This window comes from Borostomias antarcticus, assembly GCF_949987555.1.
Source record: "Borostomias antarcticus genome assembly, chromosome: 7".
Classification (NCBI taxonomy): domain Eukaryota; kingdom Metazoa; phylum Chordata; class Actinopteri; order Stomiiformes; family Stomiidae; genus Borostomias; species Borostomias antarcticus.
Window position 1 is genome coordinate 1,528,412 of NC_140240.1, and position 23,135 is coordinate 1,551,546.

Below are 23,135 nucleotides of genomic sequence, written 5' to 3' on the forward strand. Positions count from 1 at the left end.
GATGGTCTCACAAGGCTAGCCTCAAGACACCCAATGACTTGCTAGAGGCTACATTGAGTGAAAGCTGCAGATCTATAACGACATTTCAGTTTACAAACACATTGTTTCTTTGTAATTTAATTTAACAATGAATCCTCAGATTGACAGCTATTCGTGTGCAATGATTTTTAGTTACACAATTGAACATGGATGCTGCCCAGTCTAACTACAGTGAATAGAGAAATGGAACGAAGCCCATCTCAAGTCACAGTAACGGTGTGATCCAAAATTATGCAATAATGCCTTTTCACCACAAGGGGGCACATCAGGCCTTTCTTCACAGTGAATTATCAAAATTGTAAGTTGTTGGCAGAATTCTTATAAGGAGGTAGATGTGATTGTATGGACGTTTAAATGTAAAGTGAAATGTAAATTTTTTTAGGCTACCGGACAAATGTTTGTCTCATTTATAAATGCTTCTATTTTGTATTTATATCTTGCTGAATTTATAAATGATTGTAATATAATTGCTCTCATTTTCCTCTCTACCAACCTGATTACCCCTCACCTAATCTGAGTACCCAGACGCTCTCGCTGCCCCTCACCAAACTCAGCAGAAGAAATGAAAGGGGGCAGGTTGAGGGGATCCCAGTCTGTTTACGATCAAAGCAAGCGGCCTCCCACCTCTTCCTGCTATGGTGGGGGTGGTCCCCCTGACAGTCCCCACATCTGGACCACGTTAGCCACTTCCTGTCACCAGCATCCGGTCAGCCCCATATCCCACAGACCCAGTCGGGGATAGGAGAGAGGGAGAGGCACGGGAGTGGCCTGGGCTTGTATAAACACAAACATCACTGATATCTGTGTGCCACTGATATATCACTGATGCTGATGATGGCAAAAAGAGATGGTGTGGAGAATTTCAGGTCATGGAAAAAAGCCATGGCAGTTGGGACACAGAGGAGGACATATTGTGCAGTTAATTTTCCAGCCGTGCTCATTTAAGGAGTAGATGTTCAAGGTTTCTGTTGCTCAACGAAGGGCTCATTTAGGGTTAGGGTTTACTCAATGCTTCTCAGGCGTACTCTTTCCTCCCAGTCATGAAACAGACGTTTTATGGGGAAGTTCAAAGCCTTTGTACCTCCTTTCAAACAGAATGGCTCATAAACATCAAATCTCCAAATACCCACATGTGTACTACAGACTACAGCAATGCGCCATGTGTACTACAGGCTACAGGAATGCTTCATCACCTTGGCCATGTGTAGCCTACTAGCCTACAGACTACAGCAAGTCTTCCTCAGGAGAGACCAGGTCTGGCCCTGCTGCCCGTCAGTCGTGGCAGATGATGACACCCACAGGAGAAAAGTCAAATGAGAAGTATGATTCAAACATGGCGGTGACCCTGTGCTGGGGGTGAGGGAAAGTCTATGTTGGGTTTGACAAACCAAGCAAGCACTAGTTTCCAGTGTGACCTCATTCCTTGTGTTGGTCCCATCCACTAGTCCCACATTTATTTGGTGGGGGACGTTACTGTTCAAATTACCCCATCAGAAGGGGTAGACTAGAGAGTAGGCTACATCTCCATTGAAAACACACACACACACACACACACACACACACACACACACACACACACACACACACACACACACACACACACACACACACACAAAATAAATAATTTACCAACAGGCCTACATGGTCATCAAACAAATCAACAAAGTGCTCAAAACCTGACAGTAATAAACTTATCAGAAGATATTGGTTGGATTTTTTATCAGTGTTCTTGCAATTTTCATGATCTTTGCTGTCTCCAACATACCCAACTGTAGGCTACCTCCCCCTCCCCTCTCCAACATTTGAATGCAACCGGCAATAACAGATGGTCGGTCGGCTATCATGTCAAGCGTTTTCAGCTGTTGGCTGGACGTTGGAAGGGAGATCGGGTAGAGAAAGGGGTCCTCTCACGGAAGAAATACTTCCAAGTATTTAACTATTACGTTAAATGCTAAACTCGAGGAAGAACCCGTAGCTTATCTGGGCTGAATCCACAGCAGAGAGGGGGTGTGAAGCAGAGGGGGAGAGAGAGGGGTCGGTGGCTGGAGAACTTTTCCAGTCGTGACTAGATCTCTAACTGACTAATTATTCTACTATGCAGTCATTATGAATAAACATTAACAACCTATCTGCAAGCAGAATAGCGTTTCTCCGTTCCGGAAGGATTTGACCGACTACTTTTTGACTCATAACTGGAGAAAGGAGAGCAAACAAGCCTTGCCGAGTTACAAGTCTAGTCCATCAAGCATAGGCGATATTTTTTAAACAAGTATACGTTTTTTATTGTTGCTTTATCAAGCTGTTTTCCGCTCTTTCGTGCTTCATTTCTTACGGAAAACACAACGTCAACAACACAACATCGGTAAGTTGACTGAAGGGTTTTCTCGTTCTCGTGGTTAATTCGTGGTGATGTGATTGCTACTAGTTCTGAAAATGTACAGTAGATGTTTACTAGACGGCCTGTCCTGATCTTATTGACATAGTTACGTAGACCAAGGCTCCTCTGACGCGTGATTGGTTAAATGTTCGAATTCTGATCTTAATTGGCCTAATTATTTTATTCTGAACATTCTAACATTCTAATAAATTGCTTATCCGCCAGATTGACCTGGTATGGAAAGGAGTTAAGGGCACATTTCCTCTTTATACCATAGTATTTTGAAGTATGATACTGTAGCAGCCTTGCCATTTGATTCTTGAATAATTTAATTATCTGAGGAATTCTGATGATACCAAGCATGTTTGCAATGGTTTTACCTTCCTAGCATTTGTAGCCAACTTTAATAAGTGTGAGTTAGATTTCCCCATCCATCCCTCATCTTTATCCAGAATGACAGGTCTCCCTGTTCAAATTGAGGAGTTTTAAAGAAAAGTGAGTAGGCTCTAAGAGCTGTTGATGCTTGTTTCAAAGTTAATTAGTATGTTTAATCTGAATTACTGTAAATATTATGGGCAATTTAAGATGTTTTTGTTTGTATGAAAAATAGCCCGGCATTGCTTGATAGCTACCCTTTACCACAGCTAACATGGCCTGGCATGCCCCCATCTTTAATGAAGAGAGTTGTCAAGCCGGGTGCTACATACTGTACATCCACTGTTTAACAAGCATCACCATCTCACCTCACTTCTCACTAGTCTACTCAGTCCTCACTAGTAGGCTAGTATTGTTTTATTTCCACCTCGGTAGTGGAACATGAAGGAGCCTTGGCCCCGTGGCCAGTGTGCTCAGCGGTAGGGGTGTGCCTTGCTTTAGGAGGGTGTAATGATAGCCTCCTTCCCTCGCTGTGGCAGGGAAGTCACATTCAGTCTCTAGTTTCACCCCCCCCAACATTTTAGTCCCCCTCCCAGGAGTCAGTCTGGGCCAGATGGCTTTGCTTCAACCACCCTGGGAAAGAGGATCAAGCGAGAGCAGGAGGCAGACGAGAGAGGGGGAAAGCGTACGCTGGGTTAAATACTATGGTGTGTGTTACCCAACCGCTAGTCGTTTACGGCATGCTAGAGAACACATGTTGTTTTTCACTGTCAACTTTCAATTAGCACTGAGGCTCTCATCTCTCTGGCCTGTAGGCTGGTCTGAGGAGTCTGCTGGTCTGAGGTATGTCTGAGGAGTCTGTAGGCTGGTCTGAGGAGCCTGTAGGCTGGTCTGAGGAGTCTGTACGCTGGTCTGAGGAGTCTGCTGGTCTGAGGTATGTCGAGGAGTCTGTAGGCTGGTCTGAGAGGTCTGTAAGCTGGTCTGAGGTATGTCTGAGGTGTCTGTAGGCTGGTCTGAGAGGTCTGTAAGCTGGTCTGAGGAGTCTGTAGGCTGGTCTGAGGAGCCTGTAGGCTGGTCTGAGGAGTCTGTACGCTGGTCTGAGGAGTCTGCTGGTCTGAGGTATGTCGAGGAGTCTGTAGGCTGGTCTGAGAGGTCTGTAAGCTGGTCTGAGGTATGTCTGAGGTGTCTGTAGGCTGGTCTGAGAGGTCTGTAAGCTGGTCTGAGGTATGTCGAGGAGTCTGTAGGCTGGTCTGAGAGGTCTGTAAGCTGGTCTGAGGTATGTCTGAGGAGTCTGTAGGCTGGTCTGAGAGGTCTGTAAGCTGGTCTGAGGAGTCTGTAGACTGGTCTTGGGTAGGTCTGAGGAGTCTGTTGGCTGGTCTGGGGAGTCTGTAGGCTGGTCTGAGGAGTCTGTAGGCTGGTCTGAGGAGTCTGTAGGCTGGTCTGGGGTAGGTCTGAGGAGTCTGTAGGCTGGTCTGAGGAGTCTGTAGGCTGGTCGGAGGAGTCTGCTGGTCTGAGGTAGGTCTGAGGAGTCTGTAGGCTGGTCTGAGGAGTCTGTAGGCTGGTCTGAGGAGTCTGTAGGCTGGTCTGAGGAGTCTGTAGGCTGGTCGGAGGAGTCTGTAGGCTGGTCGGAGGAGTCTGCTGGTCTGAGGTATGTCTGAGGAGTCTGTAGACTGGTCTGAGGAGTCTCTAGGCTGGTCTGAGGAGTCTGTTGGCTGGTCTGAGTTGCTGAAAAGATGTCTACCTCTGTTTTAAAGTGCAGCCATACATAATACAGCAATATCCTGTCACACAGCGCACTAATTTGATCCAAGTCTCCAACCTTTGAAACCTTAAAAGATTAGCATTCCGTCTGGATCTGGCCACTCGTCACGCCCCCTGCTGTTCTCCCGGAGTCGCTGGGGGTGACTGGGATTAACCTGGATCCCCACTTTAACCCTCCCTGGATTCACATCCAGTTATTTGAATGACCTCAAGGGAAGACAAGGCACTGAGGTCAGGCGGGAATCTTTCTAATCAGTGATGAATGTTGTGTGGTGTGAGATGATGCCCTCATGCACGAAGGGTTGATTTGGTCGGAGAACTGATTGACTCACAGTAGTACTGTGTTTTTGATTAGGCTATATTTCTACTGGGTTATTATTAATTACCAAAATGAATAGTTCATACTGTACAATACAGTGCTGCTCCTCCCAGGGTCGGGGTCTGAACCTGCTGCTCTGGGGCCAAATGGGGCTCTTTAGCCCTTTAGCCTCTCCAGTGGTTCCCTGTATTACTAAAATAAATGGTCATGCTGGCATTCAAGTTAGCTAAGTAGCTAGATAGCAGGCCCAGCTCTGGACCAATGGATAGACTGGATAGGCCCAGCACTGGATCATAGGTCCAGCTCTGGACCAGCGTATTTCTACTGTATAGACCCAGCTCTGGACCAGCGTATTTCTACTGTATAGACCCAGCTCTGGACCAGTGTGTATAGACCCAGCTCTGGACCAGCGTATTTCTACTGTATAGACCCAGCTCTGGACCAGCGTATTTCTACTGTATAGACCCAGCTCTGGACCAGCGTATTTCTACACTCACCTCACTAAAATCTACCACAATTGAGCACCAAAGTCCAGCGGTCCTGTAAACGGACTCTGTTTCCAGCTTGTTGGCTGAGGAAGATGCTTGTTGTGGGCTCGGCTGAATGAGCGAAGAAGCTAATGTACGATGGGTGATGGGTTACAGTTTATCTGGGTTTATCTGAGCCCTCCTGTAGTAATGGTAAATGGACTGCACTTATATAGCGCTTTTCCACCTTAGCGGCACTCAAAGCGCTTTACAATGGCCTCTCATTCACCCATTCACACACACACTCACACACCAATGGCGGTAGCTGCCATGCAAGGTGCTAACCTGCTCATTGGGAGCAATTTGGGGTTAGGTGTCTTGCTCAAGGACACTTCGACATGTGGACAGTCGGAGCTGGGATTCGAACCACTGACCCTTCGATCACTGAACGACCCGCTCTACCAACTGAGCTACAGCCGCCCCACCGAGTTAGTAAAGCAAGTACAGTAAGAAGTAAGTACAGCCAAGAGAAGTAGCAGTGGTTTCTAGGGTTGTGTTTACACCCATTTATAGACTAGATAGTGCACTAAACGTAGGGTCATAATGTAGTTATTTTGGCTTAGAAGATGTCTTTGGAAAACTAGTTCTTGAGGAAGGATCCATGTGGTATTTTGGGATGGGGAGAGCCCTTTTGGAGTTGCAATTATACACTGGCACCAGACAGACAGACGTTGGGCTAAATAACTGCTCTGGGCTGCTGTAAATGACAGACCTGACTTGGAAGTGCCAAAGATACAAACAGACGCACTGTGTGGGGTCACAGCCCCGCCCCCCGCGCAACCACACCCTCTATTACTGTACCTCCCCACATACTGTAATACACACAGCTAGCCCAATACACACACTGACAGAATACACACAGCTTACACAAACTACACGCCCTGACAGAATACACACAGCTAACACAAACTACACACCCTGACAGAACAGAATACACACAGACACAGCTAACACACACTACACGCCCTGACAGAATACACACAGACACAGCTAACACACGCTACACACCCTGACAGAATACACACAGACACAGCTAACACACATTACACACCCTGGCAGAATACACACAGACACAGCTAACACACACTACACACCCTGACAGAATACACACAGACACAGCTAACACACACTACACACCCTGGCAGAATACACACAGACACAGCTAACACACACTACACACCCTGACAGAATACACACAGACACAGCTAACACACACTACACACCCTGGCAGAATACACACAGACACAGCTAACACACACTACACACCCTGACAGAATACACACAGACACAGCTAACACACACTACACGCCCTGGCAGAATACACACAGACACAGCTAACACACACTACACACCCTGACAGAATACACACAGACACAGCTAACACACACTACACACCCTGACAGAATACACACAGACACAGCTAACACACACTACACACCCTGACAGAATACACACAGACACAGCTAACACACACTACACACCCTGACAGAATACACACAGACACAGCTAACACACACTACACACCCTGACAGAATACACACAGACACAGCTAACACACACTACACGCCCTGACAGAATACACACAGACACAGCTAACACACACTACACGCCCTGACAGAATAGACACAGCTAACACACACTACACACCCTGACAGAATACACACAGACACAGCTAACACACACTACACACCCTGACAGAATACACACAGACACAGCTAACACACACTACACACCCTGACAGAATACACACAGATACAGCTAACACACACTACACACCCTGACAGAATACACACAGACACAGCTAACACACACTACACACCCTGACAGAATACACACAGACACAGCTAACACACACTACACGCCCTGACAGAATACACACAGACACAGCTAACACACACTACACGCCCTGACAGAATACACACAGATACAGCTAACACACATTACACACCCTGGCAGAATACACACAGACACAGCTAACACACACTACACACCCTGACAGAATACACACAGACACGGCTAACACACACTACACACCCTGGCAGAATACACACAGACACAGCTAACACACACTACACACCCTGACAGAATACACACAGACACAGCTAACACACACTACACGCCCTGGCAGAAAATACTGCACAGCCAAAGCCTCAACTGCCCCTCCCTAGAGTGCATGCTACTCTGCCTACTGCCATCCACCAGGCTGTAGTTTAACTACTGTAAATTACTCCCCCCACATTCTATAGTAAGTAAGTAAGTAAGTAAGTAAGTAAGTAAGTAAGTAAGTAAGTAAGTAAGTAAGTAAGTTCTATAGTATTACAGGATAATACAGTCTACTATAACCCTCTGCTGTAGCAGCATATTTACTACAAAGTCCCCCACACTGTCCAGTAGCCATCATCATCGGCGATCACTCTAAGTTCTCTGAGTTCGATTGTCCTCCTGTTGATGGATCTGGTCATTTGTTGGTCTTCAGGCGGCTGTAGAGGCCCTATAGAGCAGACAGCAGAACTACCACTTGATAGACTAGGAGCTTTGTCTTGGTCTGGATGTCCTCATTTCCACGCACTCTTCCTCAGCTTAGCAAAAGCCCCACTGGCACATCCTATACAGTGGTGAGTCTCGTCATCAATGGCCGCTCTTGTGGAGAGAAGACTGCCAAGGTAGGCCAAGTGATCCACATTCTCCAAGGCGCTGTTATCTACATAAATTGTGGGGGTTTGGGAGGGTACATCTGGTGCTGGTTGGGCTAGGGTCTTCTTGATGTTTAGCTCAAGCCCCAGGAGCCGATAAGCTCTAGCAAAGACATCCAAGATGCTCTGGAGGTCCGATTCAGAGTGAGCAACTAGGGCATTGTCATCTGAGTACTGAAGCTCCATGATGGTGGAGGTGTGCGTCTTGCTCTTTACCTTAAACTTGTTAAGGTTGAGCCTGCCATCAGTCCTGTACATGAGTTGGACTCGCTAGGTAGGTTTTGGAAGGTGAGGTGGAGGATGGCTGCGATGAAGATCGCAAACAGGGTTTGGTGCAATGATGAATCCCTGCTGGACACCAGCGTCCACTCTGAAGGCGTCTGTTTCAGCGGCGCCGCTGCTCCTGCACGAGGACATGACTGTTTTGCAGTCATGTCGTCGTGCAGGAGATGCAGGATCTTGTGATACTTGTCTGGGCATCCAATCATGGAGAGGACACACAAGAGGGCAGTCGGGTTCACAGAACCAAAGGCCTTTGTGAGGTCGATGAATGTGGTCTGCTCAGCACAGCGTCTGGTGGTGAGTTAGACTCTACACTCAGTATGACAAGGTTACACACCGTTTCATTTCTGTTTTCATAATAACACACCCTCACATCATGCTTATATCAGCATGTCCCCAGGTTGGCTCGGTAGCCCAGCCTGCTGTATTATTGAAAAAGTGGGCTTTTACTCTCCAGCTAATGGTTGGCTTTCACAAAGCCCCAAGCTATGTTCACATCACATACACTAATGTTTATACGTGGTCGGTACATTTACAGTGCAAATAATCACATAGTATTATTTCAGCCTATTTTATTGTTTGTGTTGAACAACCCACTGCCATTATGGAGAGAACTTTCGGAAAAAGGCATTGACATTTTTATACATGTGGCTTGATGGTGTGCATGGATAGATCATTGTTTGAGTGTGTGTAGATTCAAATTAGTATATTTACACGCCTGGGTGGGTGCTTGTGTGGGTCTGCTCCATTTGTTGATACAGTGTGTGTGTGTCAGTGTGTGTGAGAGTGTGTGTGTGTGTGTGTCTCTTACATGTGACCCTGCCTCTTGAAAAAGCCTCTCATTGTGTCTCTGTTCTTTTACTTACTGTAAGTTTTGTTCTCCGCCTTTTTCGTAAGCAGCTCTACAATCTGACTTGAAAGGCCTCCATTGTTCTGGTCTTCTCTCAAAGGCCGGCTGAGTTGAACGGCTTTAGTGAGGACAGGAAGTAAGGGAGACTGATAAAAACTCAAAAAAGTACGCTTTGAAAGGCCTATACAATCTATTTGTCTATGTACTGTATATGACAATGTGTGGAATAGTAGTATTCTTCCTGGATCTCAGCCATGCAAGTGTTTGACCTCTAAGCTGGTTTCCACAGGTGCGCTTTCAAGGTAGAGAAATTGATATATTGTGTTGTGTCCTGCTTTGGCCTGGTGTGGGGGAGGGATCATAGCCAAACGCTCTTGTTCTATGCTGGAAGACTGTTTGACAGTTTTACAGTGGCCTGTGAAGGAGTATTAAGTGACACACTGAAAACAATTTACATAATTAGCATAAGCTTCAGCTTAGTACAATGTTTTTCTGAGTAATTTCCAGACTATTGTGACTTTCTTAGTATTTAACACCGAACACGAGCAGCAGAGGCTGAGCCTTGTGTGTTTTATTTTTTAATGTAACCGTTATTTAACCTGTGTGTGTTGTATGGTTTGTAAGTATATGTCTATGCTGTTCTGAGTGCATGTCAGTGCAAGATCCGCTAGTTGCTAGTAAGATGTTGCCCCCTCACTTTCAATACATTCTCAGCCTGTAATTACCACGCAGAAGGGTACTGCCATCTCTCTCTCTATCTCTCTCTCTCTCTCTGTTTTTCTCTTTCTCTCTCTCTCTCTAAACCTCTCTCTCCCTCTCTCTATCTCTCTCTCTCTCTCTATCTCTCTCTCTCTCTTTTTCTCTTTCTCTCTCTCTATCTCTCTCTCTATCTCTCTTTTTCTCTCTCTCTCTGTTTTTCTCTATCTCTCTCTCTCTCTCTCTCTCTCTCTCTCTCTCTCTATGTCTCTCTCTCTCTCTCTCTCTCTCTCTCTCTCTCTGCCTCCCAGTCTTTGGCGTGCCTGGTATAACAGTGGGGACTTTCTTAGGGAGAGCTGCTCTGTGCTCTTGTTGGTCCGAGCCCAGCTGAATGGAGGCTGGAGGCCGGAGGAGGGGCGCAACGCGGCTCGCCAAAATCAGGTCCCCCTTTCGCCTCATTCACTTCCTGGAACAAAGTGTTGTTTGAGAGCCAGTGTTGTCGGAGAGACATTTGTAAGACATTTAGAAGAGAAGAGATGGAGAGAGGGAATGGAGGGACATTGTAGATTTATCTCCAATTAGAGATTATTTTCCTTTTTTCACTGGTATTGCACCATAATTGTTCTGGGCTGAGTTTCCCAGAGGCATCGTAGCGCTACGTTCATCGTAAGCTATGGCGTTCATCATAGCGCTACGATGCCTCTGGGAAACTCAGTCCTGATCATAGTCAAACATCGACAGGGTCATTAACAAGATGATATCATACTGTAGGTGTGGTATTTCCACTGTAGTCTACTCATGATAAAAATTAAGATGGATCTATAACAATGGCGCACAGCCATAGTGTTCATTTTCCTATAGATCCCTCCATTCTCTGCCTTGATGTAGATGAAAGGCGGGACTATGGAGCCGGCAGGCGTTCTCAATGCTCCTCTGTCAAGCTGTCAGATCCCAGGAGCATCTCATTACCTCGCGTGCCTCTGATACTGAATCACAACCCAGTTTCCTGCCCTCGTTTCCCAGTCAAATTAACCAGGATCTTCATGTTCTCAGTACAAACTACAATTAGACACAACCCAATTCACACATTAATCTCTACCTGTTAGGGGGCATGTATGAATGGGGATTCATGGGAAATCTGCACAGCCAATTTCCTGTGTCAAGACCTGGTATAATTCCCTGGGATCTGTCGGGGAGGGTGTGTTGTGAACAGAAGCCGTTACATTACCAGGTAGGTCAGTCGGGCGAAAGACACCAAACACTAGATTTCAGGCGCCACTGGAAGTTTCACAATTCTCACAAAGGAACAATTATATTTTGATCATTTTAATATGAATGAAATAGTTAAGGGCTGTCTTCAACTATTCATTCATTCATTCAAACCTTTATTTAAACTTGAAAGGACACTGAGATCCTCATTTACAGCATCACAGAGTGAATAATGCACACATCAAATAAACAACTAAAGAAAATCTTGGTCGACTGACATAGTCTACAACATTTTTTCCCAACAAAAGGTTTTGGGCACTTTTCCCCAAAACTCACTGTAAATACTGTCCAGCATCATAGCAACAGTCTCAAAGATGTATTATTTTAATGTTAATGCAAAAAAAAGTGCATAGTACTGCTAATTTTATTTGTGGTTTTCAATATAAAACTTGAAAGTATTACAGTGTGCGTATGGGTAGTTGTAGAACATTTTCAGCACATTTTACAATATCGCAATAATACTGATAACCGTGATAATTTTGGTCACCGTTACATCTCTAGATATGATTTAGATTTGGATTCATTTTTATTAGTTCCGATCTCATGATCTCATGTTATGGAACATGGAAGAAGGAGTGTGTCATTGCATTTCTTTGTCATGAAATGATTGACCACAAAACTCCAAAGGTTGTTGTTGGCTTCCAGAGTCAACAACAACGTGTCGCTCGTCTACTGGATTCAACCAGATAAGTGTCTCCATGTTGACTTTCCAAATCCAACACTCCACTTCCTGTTCTGCTTCCTTTCACTTCCAGACCCGCCTGCTTCACAGCACTTCCTCCTCTGGGCCACCACTTCCCGTCCGTGAGCCGGGAGGGGGAAGCAGAATCAAAGGTTAGGGGTCAGAGGTTGAAGATCAGGGAGCAGTAGGGACAGAGCAGTAGTGTGATGTCCTGTTAATGCTACGTGTGTACAGATCTGTTAGTAGGTCATATGAAGGGAGCGATGGAGGAACATTCTAGACTGTCTTCGTTCCTCAGTGTCGGATGGACCCGACACCTTCACACTTGTACAGTATATATTTTGGATTTGATCTTTATATTTGGGCATTATTATTTTTTGTACCTTACTTTTTACTCTACTTTTCAAACGTTGTTTGTTGAGCACACTTAGGAACTAGTGGTAAACAACATGACTATGATGGTGCATGTGATGAATAAAACTTGATTTGATTTGTTGCCCATCTGTGAGCTGGTCAGGGTGTTTGGCCTTGGGGCAACGTGGATGAAGGGATTTGTCACGGCTGCAGCTGTACTGGCGGCTGGACATCATTCCCAGGCAGGGAGAGACTCTGGCGCAGTCGGCCCCACCTGGGCCAAGCAGGCTGGCCAATAACAACTGGCCAATAAAGTTGGGCACTTGGGGGTTCTCAGCTGCCCCTGTCTTCAAGCCAGAGCACCCTTGGAATCCTTGGCACTCCCACTCCCCCACCCCCCATCATCCTTGATTAAACACACCCGAATTAGCTATGTATGGAAACTGGGCGCGGCCATGCTTGTCCTTCAGCTGTTGAAGCTTGAGCTCTCCACCGCCCACCCGGCCCCATGCATGTGTTCGTCCATCTGAACCAGGGTCACTCAGGGGACGTTCTAAAGCTAGAACCGCTCAAGGGGACATTCTAAAGCTAGAACCGCACAGGGAACGTTCTGAAGCTAGAACCGCTCAGGGAACGTTCTGAAGCTAGAACCGCTCAGGGGAACATTCTAAAGCTAGAACCGGAGAGCAAGAGGAGGTTATGGACTCCCAAGAGCCCGTCGGACAAAACAAGGAATGATGTCACACCATGGTTATCCTACCTAGTATAGTACAGGTCACCCCCATCTGTCAAACACATGCAGCCCCTCCTACTTCCTTGGTTTTCTCAATCTCTGTTATGGTGCGTCCATTTCTCCCAGCATGCTTTGCGGCGGGGGCCAGTAGAGGTCATAGCCGGGGCCTCGGAGCCTTTGTGCCGCCCCATAATGGCTCCATTCTCCCAGTGAGGCACGCACCCCAGGCCCCTCACACACTGGCCAGCATTGTGACTCAGAGGGACTCTGTGGGGACAGACACACGGACGTGGGAGAGCCGGGGGGTGTGTGTGTGTGTGTGTGCGTATGCGTATGTGTGTGTGTGGGTGCTCGAGGTTGTGTTTGCATGAATTTGAATGTGAAATACCCAGACAATTGTGTTTTAAATCTTCTCGGATAGCGTTTCTAGTTATAGTTATTACATTTAACCTTTCCAACCACAGGTTTGAGAGCTGTGTGCATGGTTAGTCATGTTTTGAGTTGGCTGTTTTGGGGAAACTTAAATCAGTATTTTTGTAGCTTGCAATTGTCTTTTAATTTGTGAATAGTCAGAAAAATGCTTGTCTTTATGGTTTTGATTCAGTGTTCGCCATTTTACTTGTTCATGCTAGTAATCATGCAGGGTGAAGAAAGATCATGAAAATCTTCACGTCATCTAGCTAGAATGGAACACGATGAAAGAAATGCTAATGGCCCCAAGGAGAAATGTTGTCATACTTTCCAAAATATGTGATACTGCTCATTTATTGTATTTGTAAATGTATTATATTACAGCTTTTTCTAAAGCATATCCTGGTTTGCCTCTTAGTCATAGTCAGAAGGAAGGAACAGGCCTGAAGACCCACTGGGACCCTCACACCCTCACTAGCACGATCACTGGTCTTGAGTTGTGTCTCTGGCCTTTAGAAAACAAGGAAGATAGAACAGACAGAACAGACAGGACAGAGAACAGACAGAACAGACAGGACAGACAGACAGAACAGACAGAACAGACAGACAGAACAGACAGAGCTGTCAGAACGGACAGACAGACAGGACAGACAGAACAGACAGAGACAGACAGACAACAGACAGAGCTGTCAGAACGGACAGACAGACAGGACGGACAGAACAGAACAGAACAGACAGAACAGACAGAACAGGACGGTCAGAACAGACAGGACAGTCAGGAGGAGACAGAACAGACAGAACAGTCAGGAGGAGACAGAGGCAGACAGGACGGTCAGAACGGTCAGAACAGACAGGACGGTCAGGAGGAGACAGAGGCAGTCAGGAGGAGACAGAGGCAGACACTGGATGAACTCTGCGCTGAGACTTCTACTCGTCTCTGGAAAGACACTTTCCAAAGGGCCCTCATTCTTTCCATGTCAAGTCATGGGCAGGTCATAATGTATAGCCTCTGTCTGAGAGAGGGAGGGAGGGAGAGAGAGAGAGAGAGAGAGAGAGATCTTAAATGGCCTCTAGACAGAGAAAAAAGGGGTGGGTTCAGAATGGGAGATAATAGCTAAGGAGAGGCAGATGAGGAGAAAGAGGGACAGAGGGAGGAAAGGGGGAGAGAAAGAGGAAGGGGGGAGAGAAAGAGGGACAGAGGGAGGGAAGAGGGAGAGAAAGGGACAGAGGGAGGAAAGGGGGACAGAGGGAGGGAAGAGGGAGAGAAAGAGGGACAGAGGGAGGGAAGAGGGAGAGAAAGAGGGACAGAGGGAGGGAAGAGGGAGAGAAAGAGGGACAGAGGGAGGAAAGGGGGAGAGAAAGGGACAGAGGGAGGGAAGAGGGATAGAAGGAGGGAAGGGGGAGAGAAAGGGACAGAGGGAGGAAAGGGGGAGAGAAAGGGACAGAGGGAGGGAAGAGGGATAGAAGGAGGAAAGGGGGAGAGAAAGGGACAGAGGGAGGAAAGGGGGAGAGAAGGAGGAAAGGGGGAGAGAAAGAGACAGAGGGAGGGAAGGGGGACAGAGAGAGGAAAGGGGGAGAGAAGGAGACAGAGGGAGGAAAGGGGGAGAGTAATGTGGAAAGCAGGCAGTGTCTGACTGTTTTCTCCTGAGCTGAAAACGTGAGCGAGCTGTAATCGGATCAGAACTGGGGTGAGATCATAAAGGAGGCCTGCCAGCAGCTCCAGAGAGACCAGCCCACCCTGAGCCTGCGCCTCCCTCCCTCTCCCCCCACGACAGGCGGGAAGGAGGAGGACTGAGGCTGGGGGCTGCCTACTTAACCCCTTGGTCATCACAGCTGTCTGTAGCAGCAACACTCCTCCTGTCAGTTACAGCTCAAATATTTTCACAGCAAAGTTTCAGTGTATTAGATAGAGTAGACTGTAGATAAATAACCTTGGCTCTGTTTACGTTCAATAACTTTTGCCCTGTTTAACTTGAACTTGAGGTGACATCAGTTCTGCTTATGCTCACTGAATTGTAGTGTTGTAGTCGTGACCACCTAAGCCGAGACCAAGTCATGACCAACACCAGAGTGTATCGAGTTAAGACCAAGTCATGACCAACACCAGAGTGTATCGAGTTAAGACCAAGTCATGACCAACACCAGAGTGTATCGAGTTAAGACCAAGTCATGACCAACACCAGAGTGTATCGAGTTAAGACCAAGTCATGACCAACACCAGAGTGTATCGAGTTAAGACCAAGTCATGACCAACACCAGAGTGTATCGAGTTAAGACCAAGTCATGACCAACACCAGAGTGTATCGAGTTAAGACCAAGTCATGACCAACACCAGAGTGTATCGAGTTAAGACCAAGTCATGACCAACACCAGAGTGTATCGAGTTAAGACCAAGTCATGACCAACACCAGAGTGTATCGAGTTAAGACCAAGTCATGACCAACACCAGAGTGTATCGAGTTAAGACCAAGTCATGACCAACACCAGAGTGTATCGAGTTAAGACCAAGTCATGACCAACACCAGAGTGTATCGAGTTAAGACCAAGTCATGACCAACACCAGAGTGTATCGAGTTAAGACCAAGTCATGACCAACACCAGAGTGTATCGAGTTAAGACCAAGTCATGACCAACACCAGAGTGTATCGAGTTAAGACCAAGTCATGACCAACACCAGAGTGTATCGAGTTAAGACCAAGTCATGACCAACACCAGAGTGTATCGAGTTAAGACCAAGTCATGACCAACACCAGAGTGTATCGAGTTAAGACCAAGTCATGACCAACACCAGAGTGTATCGAGTTAAGACCAAGTCATGACCAACACCAGAGTGTATCGAGTTAAGACCAAGTCATGACCAACACCAGAGTGTATTGAGTTAAGACCAAGTCATGACCAACACCAGAGTGTATCGAGTTAAGACCAAGTCATGACCAACACCAGAGTGTATCGAGTTAAGACCAAGTCATGACCAACACCAGAGTGTATCGAGTTAAGACCAAGCCTTTGAGGGGTTGAAACTGAGTCAAGACCTGGACCAGACCAGTGCGCACAATTACGATAAAACGTTGAACATGTAGGGGCGCCCCGGTAGCTCACCGGGTAAGGCGCGCACCATATGAAGGCTAGTCCTTCACGCGGCGGACCCGGGTTCGATTCCCGACTCGGGTCCTGTGCCGCGTGTCTTCCCCTCTCTCTCTCCCACGTTTCCTGTCTCTCTCAAACTGTCCTGTCACATTAAAGCTGAAAAGCCCTAAAAAATATCTTGGAAAAAAAAAAAAAAACGTTGAACATGCATTCACTGTAGGCACTCCTGACATTGATCTGACAAGTTATCGGTTGCATTTGAATCAGAATTAGTTTATTGCCGTGCAGTTTTTCAATGTACTAGGAATTTGCTTTCAGTCGTGGTGCACAACATGGCACATTGGACAGGGATGAGACAGGACAGTGCAAAGAGCGAGTGCACAATGCCAGTAGTGGGACGTTTTACATCCAGTCACAGCAATGATGTTAACAAATAAATGAGTCAATGCACAGACAGTTGAATGATATTCCTGCATTTGTGACCAGTTTTGAAATAAAATCCAGAGTCCTCTTTGACTGAGACAAGACTGAGCAAACATACGGCCGATTTCGAGATGAGACCTTGGCTGCGTTCCGAATCACATACTACCCTACTATATAGTATGCCAAAACAGGATGTAGTATGTCCCAATACATAGTATTCCACATGCAGTATGGCAAAAATACCAGGATGTCCTACATCCGGTCGTATTTTGCAGTATGCAAGCCAGCAGGCTTTTCTGGCTATTCTGACCCACAATCCTGTGCGCAGCGGTAATGTGCGTCACATGTGCGAGTCGTGACAGCTATAGACGAATGTCGCGTTATGGACAGCGACGGATGTGAGCAAATTTCAAGGTGCAATGTTATGACAAGGTAGTATGTCCCAATTGGATGCCTACTGCTTGCAAAGTACGTACTTTCTAAGGGCAGCTGTAGTAGGTACTGGTAGTAAGAAGTAGAAGTATGCGATTCGGAACGCAGCCCGAGACCTTGAGTCTCAGACTAAGACTGGTCTCCAGTACCCAGTTAACCCTTTCGATACGACGTCACCGGCAACATTTTAAAAATATCTAACAAATAGTTAATAATATTTTAAAAATATCTAACAAATCAAAAAAAATCCTCACTCCAACATTTGCTGAAAGCTGAGAAACTGCGCATTCTAGTATTATAGGGAAAATCCAATTAATATTTGAAATGTTGTCACTGTATTTTCAGGGTTAAAAGGGTTAAACTAAACGTGACGGCATGAACAGAGACAGATGGATTGTTTGTCTTTGTACTATAGTGGTGGTTTTTCATGAAACCATATGTTTTTACCTTGTGTAGTTATATCAGCAGTGTATAAAACAAGTTCTCTCTGGGGTTGGCTGTGTTTATGTGTAAGAATGTGGCGGTGGCCATGGAAACCCAGTGTATGTGTCATATAGAGTATTGTGTTATGGGAGGAAAGTGTCATGGAGGTGTCAAACAGCCACACATGCAGAGTGACAAGGGAGGAACCACAGTTGGCCTTCAAGCCTCAGCTTTTATTTTATATATTGTACAGAACTTTGGTGCAACTTCGGTTGATTTTAAACGTGCTTTATAAATAAAGTTGACCTTGACCTTGACCTCAGGTCGGAGAGCAGGAGATCTGTGTCGTGTGTTGTGGGGGGAGTTACATCTACATGATACTAGTGATTGTGAATCTATTGAGACTTTGACGTCATTTCACCACCACGCTTTCTCTGTGTTGTAAAGTTGTGCCGCATGTGTCCGATGTTAACTTTGGTGATCTGTGATTCAACCAGGTCCCTCTCTGTCACTTACAGGCACCAGAGCTGCTCCGATGGATGACAGATAACACAGTCAGCACTTTGACTCTGTTCCCAAACTCCAAGCTCCCCCACGCCCCCCTCCCGGCCTGCCTCCTTCTCCCCCTGCTGTGGTGACGCAGGCCGGCATGGCAGACCCATCTGGGCTGGTCCCTGACGGGGCGGTGCCGGGGGCGGGGCCCGGGGCGGGCATAGCCGAGGTCGACGCCTGCAGCCTGGAGATCGAGAGGAAGTATGAGGTCATCCCCGCCGTCATCTGCTCCATGTGCTTCCTATTTGGCATCATCTACTGTTTCTTCGGTAAGGCTGGGGTTAGGGTCGGGTTAGGGTCGGGTTAGGGTCGGGTTAGGGTTAGGATCCGGCCGCCAGGTGTTCCTCAGACCTTGACGTCAGCCTGCGCAAGAAAGCTAGAGAACAAAGTGTCTCTGGTTTTAGAACATGCAAACATATCGTGTGTCTGTTCTGGAGTGACAGAGAACATCCAAACACATCACTGGTATTAGCATCATGAGCCTTTTCCCTCAGGGGCTTTGATTCTGCCTCAAGTCTGTTACTAGTCACTTTCATGAAACCATTTCGCAGTTATAAGAAGTGTTATGCAACTGATTATTTAAATTAAAGACATCTTGCCGTTTATAGAATGACGGCATCCATCACCCAAATGTGATGGAGTACTACATGTTGATCACACCCAACCAGCTGATAGTCATTAGTCAGGGGAGGACTGGCCAAACACAGCCCACGCTGCAGTGCCTGGTTCACCATCACCACCACAGCTAGCTAACCTTCTCCTCCTTCTCGTTCTCTGTGACCTCTCCCCCCCCCCCCCCCCTCGTCTCCCAGGCTACCGCTGTTTCAAGGCGGTCATGTTCCTGTCAGGCCTGATGTTCGGGTCGGTCATCATCTTCCTGCTGTGCCACAAGGAGCGGGTGCTGGACACCCAGCTGAGCGTGGAGGCCAGCGCCGGCATCGGCCTGGGCATCGGCCTGCTGTGCGGCCTGGTCACCATGCTGGTGAGGAGCGTGGGCCTCTTCATGACCGGCCTGCTGCTCGGCCTCCTGCTCGCCCTGTCCGCCCTGCTGGTGGTCCAGCAGTTCTACGCCCCCACCACGGTGTGGGTGCCCCTGGGGACACTGCTGGGGACGGGCATGCTGTTCGCCGTGTTGACCCTGCAGTGGCAGAAGCTCTTCACCGTGCTGTCCACGTCCGTGTTCGGGGCGGCCATCATGACGGTGTGCGCGGACTACTTCGTGGAGATGCTGACGCTGGCCACACACGTGTACGAGTGCCTGCGCATGGCGACCGCCACGCCCCTCTGCTGGTACAGCTGGGTCATCCTGGGCATCTGGCCGGCGCTAAGCCTCATGGGAGTCCTGGTGCAGTGGAAGCTGACCGCCGAGGGCTTCTCTCACACCGAGGGTAAGAATGAGTCGTACAGAGTTGAGAATTGTTGGGAGCTTCTGTCGGTCTCGTTGCACTCACTTCATTGATTGATTGATTGATTTTATTTATTTTTAAGACAGGGACAAGGTACAGTAGACATTTACCCTATAGAATAGGGAGAGATGCACTGTACAAGGTTATAGCTAAAACAGCTAATTTCCACCCGCAGTCCCTGGGCAAATAAATATACAGTCTTAAAATGGGGCAAATAGTACACAGTAGGAGAGTTACATACATAGAAGGAATACAAAAAAAGTTATGTAGCAAAGATCTCACTCATTCCTATACCCTCATCCCAACCTCCCCAGACCCTTACACAGCACATTACAAGTGTTATCTATTATCCGTTAAGAGACGTCATCTACATGAGTGTACTGGCTCTGGAAACAGTTTGTCTCTCTTAACTGCATGGTTTGATAATGTTTTGTTTGCGACTGGGGAATGACTAAGATATGACTAAGATATGACTGAGATATGACTAAGATATGACTCAGATATGACTGAGATATGACTGAGATATGACTGAGATATGACTAAGATATGACTGAGATATGACTCAGATATGACTAAGATATGACTCAGATATGACTGAGATTTGACTAAGATATGACTGAGATATGACTAAGATATGACTGAGATATGACTAAGATATGACTGAGATATGACTCAGATATGACTAAGATATGACTTAGATATGACTCCTCTCTTTCCATCTCTCAGTCATCATCAGTCGCAGGCAGAAGAGAGTTCAGTTGATGCGGATCAGACAGAAAGACGCCAAGAAGCGCCAGCAGAGCGGGGGTCAGGACGCCACCTACCGCCGCAAGCCCACCCCGGTGAAACGCTACGCCGGGGACCTGCTGGCGCCGGTCAGTCTCGCACGCCCCCTACGCTACTGACCTTTCCTCAAATCAATATCATGTTGTCTGTGCTATTGTGAAGGCAAATGCTAATAGGTCCATCCTGTTTTCTCAGAGCTACCTGCAGAGTTTGAGGGACAGGCAGATGGGCACCGGCACCTCCCTCAGCAGCCTGGGCACCGCCAACCACACCCTGATCGACTTTGACTACGAGACCGGCTCCACCGTTCCCCTCACCGCCACCACGCCTGTCGTCAGGGTCTGAGGGAGGCGGAGACACTGGAACAGGGACCGCCCTCCCCCCCCAATATCCTCACTACGTGTCGTCCTTGACTCTCTAGACTCTGAGGCCTTTGCTCTCGCCCGGCGAACATCCATATTAGACAATGTGAGAGTCAACGGAACCTTGAAGAACCTTCCGCCAAGCTGAAGAAGAGCCTTAAAAACGTGGTCCAAGCGAAGAGCCGGGTGTGTGTGTCTATGCTGGATGTCTGGATGGGAGGTCGACGCTTCTGTGTGCTGCTCCTTGAGAAGCGGGGGTGAAGGGACACACATCTCCCCCCTGTCTGATGTGTGCTTTAACCACTGTGTCAATAGACTGGCCTCTCCCTGTGTTGTGTCTGTCCTGGTCAGTGGCAGCTCCATGTGAAAAGTCTGAAGTCCAATTCTGCCAGGGAATAGGAGGGCGCCACCCGAAGGGCCAGTGGGGTTTTCAAGCAAGCAAAATCAAATAAGTAGGAGAATATGTTGTAGTTGTCGGGCCAATAGACTTCCTCGTGTGCCATCATTATTGAACACATACTGTATGTATGAGAGAAATAGGAGATGCATAACATGACAGTCCTGAGCGCTGGCCATGAATATCACTAGAGCTTCCTCCGCAAGCGACAGCACATTTTGTATTGGGAGGGACCCGTGTGACAAAGACTTGAATGACCCAGTAGTATATGACAGCATAGAGCCACACACAGCCTGTTGTTGAGCTGGAGCTGGGAATGGACTGGACTTGCTTAAGCCAGGACTGGACTGGACTAGCTAAAGCTGGTACTAGACTGGACTAGCTAAAGGACAAGTCAACCATGGATGCATTTCTCTGATCTTTGTTTGCTGTCTGTGTGTGCTTGAGTCTTTGTTTGATAGGTCAAGGTATGTGTGTTGATACATTTACCAGTATTGGCAGTGCCTTTGATTGTGAACATGAAACTGCTTTCCTGTGTTGTTTAGTATGTCATATTCAGGTGTCCGGGTGCTATGATCACACTTGAATACAGCACGCCCCTGAGAAGTCAACAGCAGCCATCCATAGCCTAAATACAATGAACATTACATGTACTGTAATTGTAACAAATGAAAGTTTGCTTTCATCACAACTACACAGTGTTATGGCAATTTAGCAGTAGCAACATTATAATCATATTAGGCTGTTTAATTCAAATCATACTTGGTCCTTGAATTGTCAAAGGTTTATATGAAGTAGCCATTGTCATGAGTCCATGGGCTACTTCCTGTATTGTTTTATGATTAACAACATGGGAGAAGCAGCTAAAGTCAAATTCACCAGAGGCCATATTTGCTGTAATCCTGTAGGTTACTAAGGAAATGACTGTTTTTTCATTGTTAGCTACATTTTTGACTGATAGGATTTTACAGGGGCAATTCTCTCTTGTATTCTAAATAATTTTACAAGGGCAATTCTCTCTTGTACTCTGAATCTGTACATGAATGTTGATAGGACATTGGAAAAAATAAACCATTAAATCAGTTTAAAACTAAAGCGCTTGAAGTTGTTTGTTTGAAGCAACAGTTCTATTTTCCCCATTGGTCACCTAGCAACACCAGCTGCCAAGCTGCCTGGAATCACAGAGGAACTAGGGGGGGTTCCTTCCTCCTGATTGGTCGAAGCAGTGGTGTTGCCGAGGCAGATCCAAAAGTTTAGTAGGCCGACAAGTATGCATGAAAAATCTCTGAGTTTCTAATCTCTTCACGTTTCTAATCTCTCAGTATCTGTTGTTCATTAGTTATCCTCATGACATCATAACTTTACATCACATAGGATTCAAGGTTTCTTAAGGATTTTTATGAAAGTTTTCCTAATGGTTTTTATTCAAGGTTTCTTAATGTTTTTTGTTTCACTCATTTACTTCTTTAATGAATCTACATAGAAAAGTGTTTGTACAGAAAGCATTTCTAAATATCACGACATGATAAAAATGTGAACAAATTATCAAATTAAAAACCAGTTACCTAGGATGGACTTATCATAATTGCCCCCAAAAAACTACACCCAATGTTACAAATCGTACACATAGAAATACAGAACTCTTGAAATATGAATGTGAGAGCTTGACTTGAAGAAAAAGTAAAGTAAAGCCAATAAAATCACTTAACTACACATAAAGCTGGAGGATAAAGCCAGAACCATTCCACATCTGGCCTCCCTTGAATGCCCCCTGAGATCATAACAAACAGCCTCTTCGCAAACACACACATATAAACTTCATTTTCACACCATAACACACACATATCAACACACACTCGTACCCCAGAACTCAGCCTAATGACTGTGGGCTGTTCGGGA

The 23,135-nt window shown here is 46.6% G+C and overlaps 1 protein-coding gene across 1 annotated transcript; it reads left to right on the forward strand.

Moving 5' to 3' along the window:
• The first annotated feature begins 1,930 nt into the window (after window positions 1-1,930).
• Window positions 1,931-22,320, forward strand: LOC311311527 (transmembrane protein 198-like). Its single transcript, XM_084441268.1, has 5 exons — window positions 1,931-2,401; window positions 18,252-18,554; window positions 19,098-19,673; window positions 20,418-20,566; window positions 20,673-22,320. Exons 2-5 carry the CDS (start codon window positions 18,383-18,385, stop codon window positions 20,820-20,822), a joined length of 1,047 nt encoding a protein of 348 aa, XP_084297394.1. The 5' UTR covers window positions 1,931-2,401; window positions 18,252-18,382; the 3' UTR covers window positions 20,823-22,320.
• The last annotated feature ends 815 nt before the right edge of the window (window positions 22,321-23,135 follow it).

Bases quoted from the DNA above. Each gene is read 5' to 3' on its own strand.
- LOC311311527 (XM_084441268.1), top strand. From the start codon at position 18,383: ATGGCAGACCCATCTGGGCTGGTCCCTGACGGGGCGGTGCCGGGGGCG. The intron at 18,555-19,097 runs GTAAGGCTGGGG...CTCGTCTCCCAG, and splicing joins CATCATCTACTGTTTCTTCG to GCTACCGCTGTTTCAAGGCG. The intron at 20,567-20,672 runs GTCAGTCTCGCA...CTGTTTTCTCAG, and splicing joins CCGGGGACCTGCTGGCGCCG to AGCTACCTGCAGAGTTTGAG.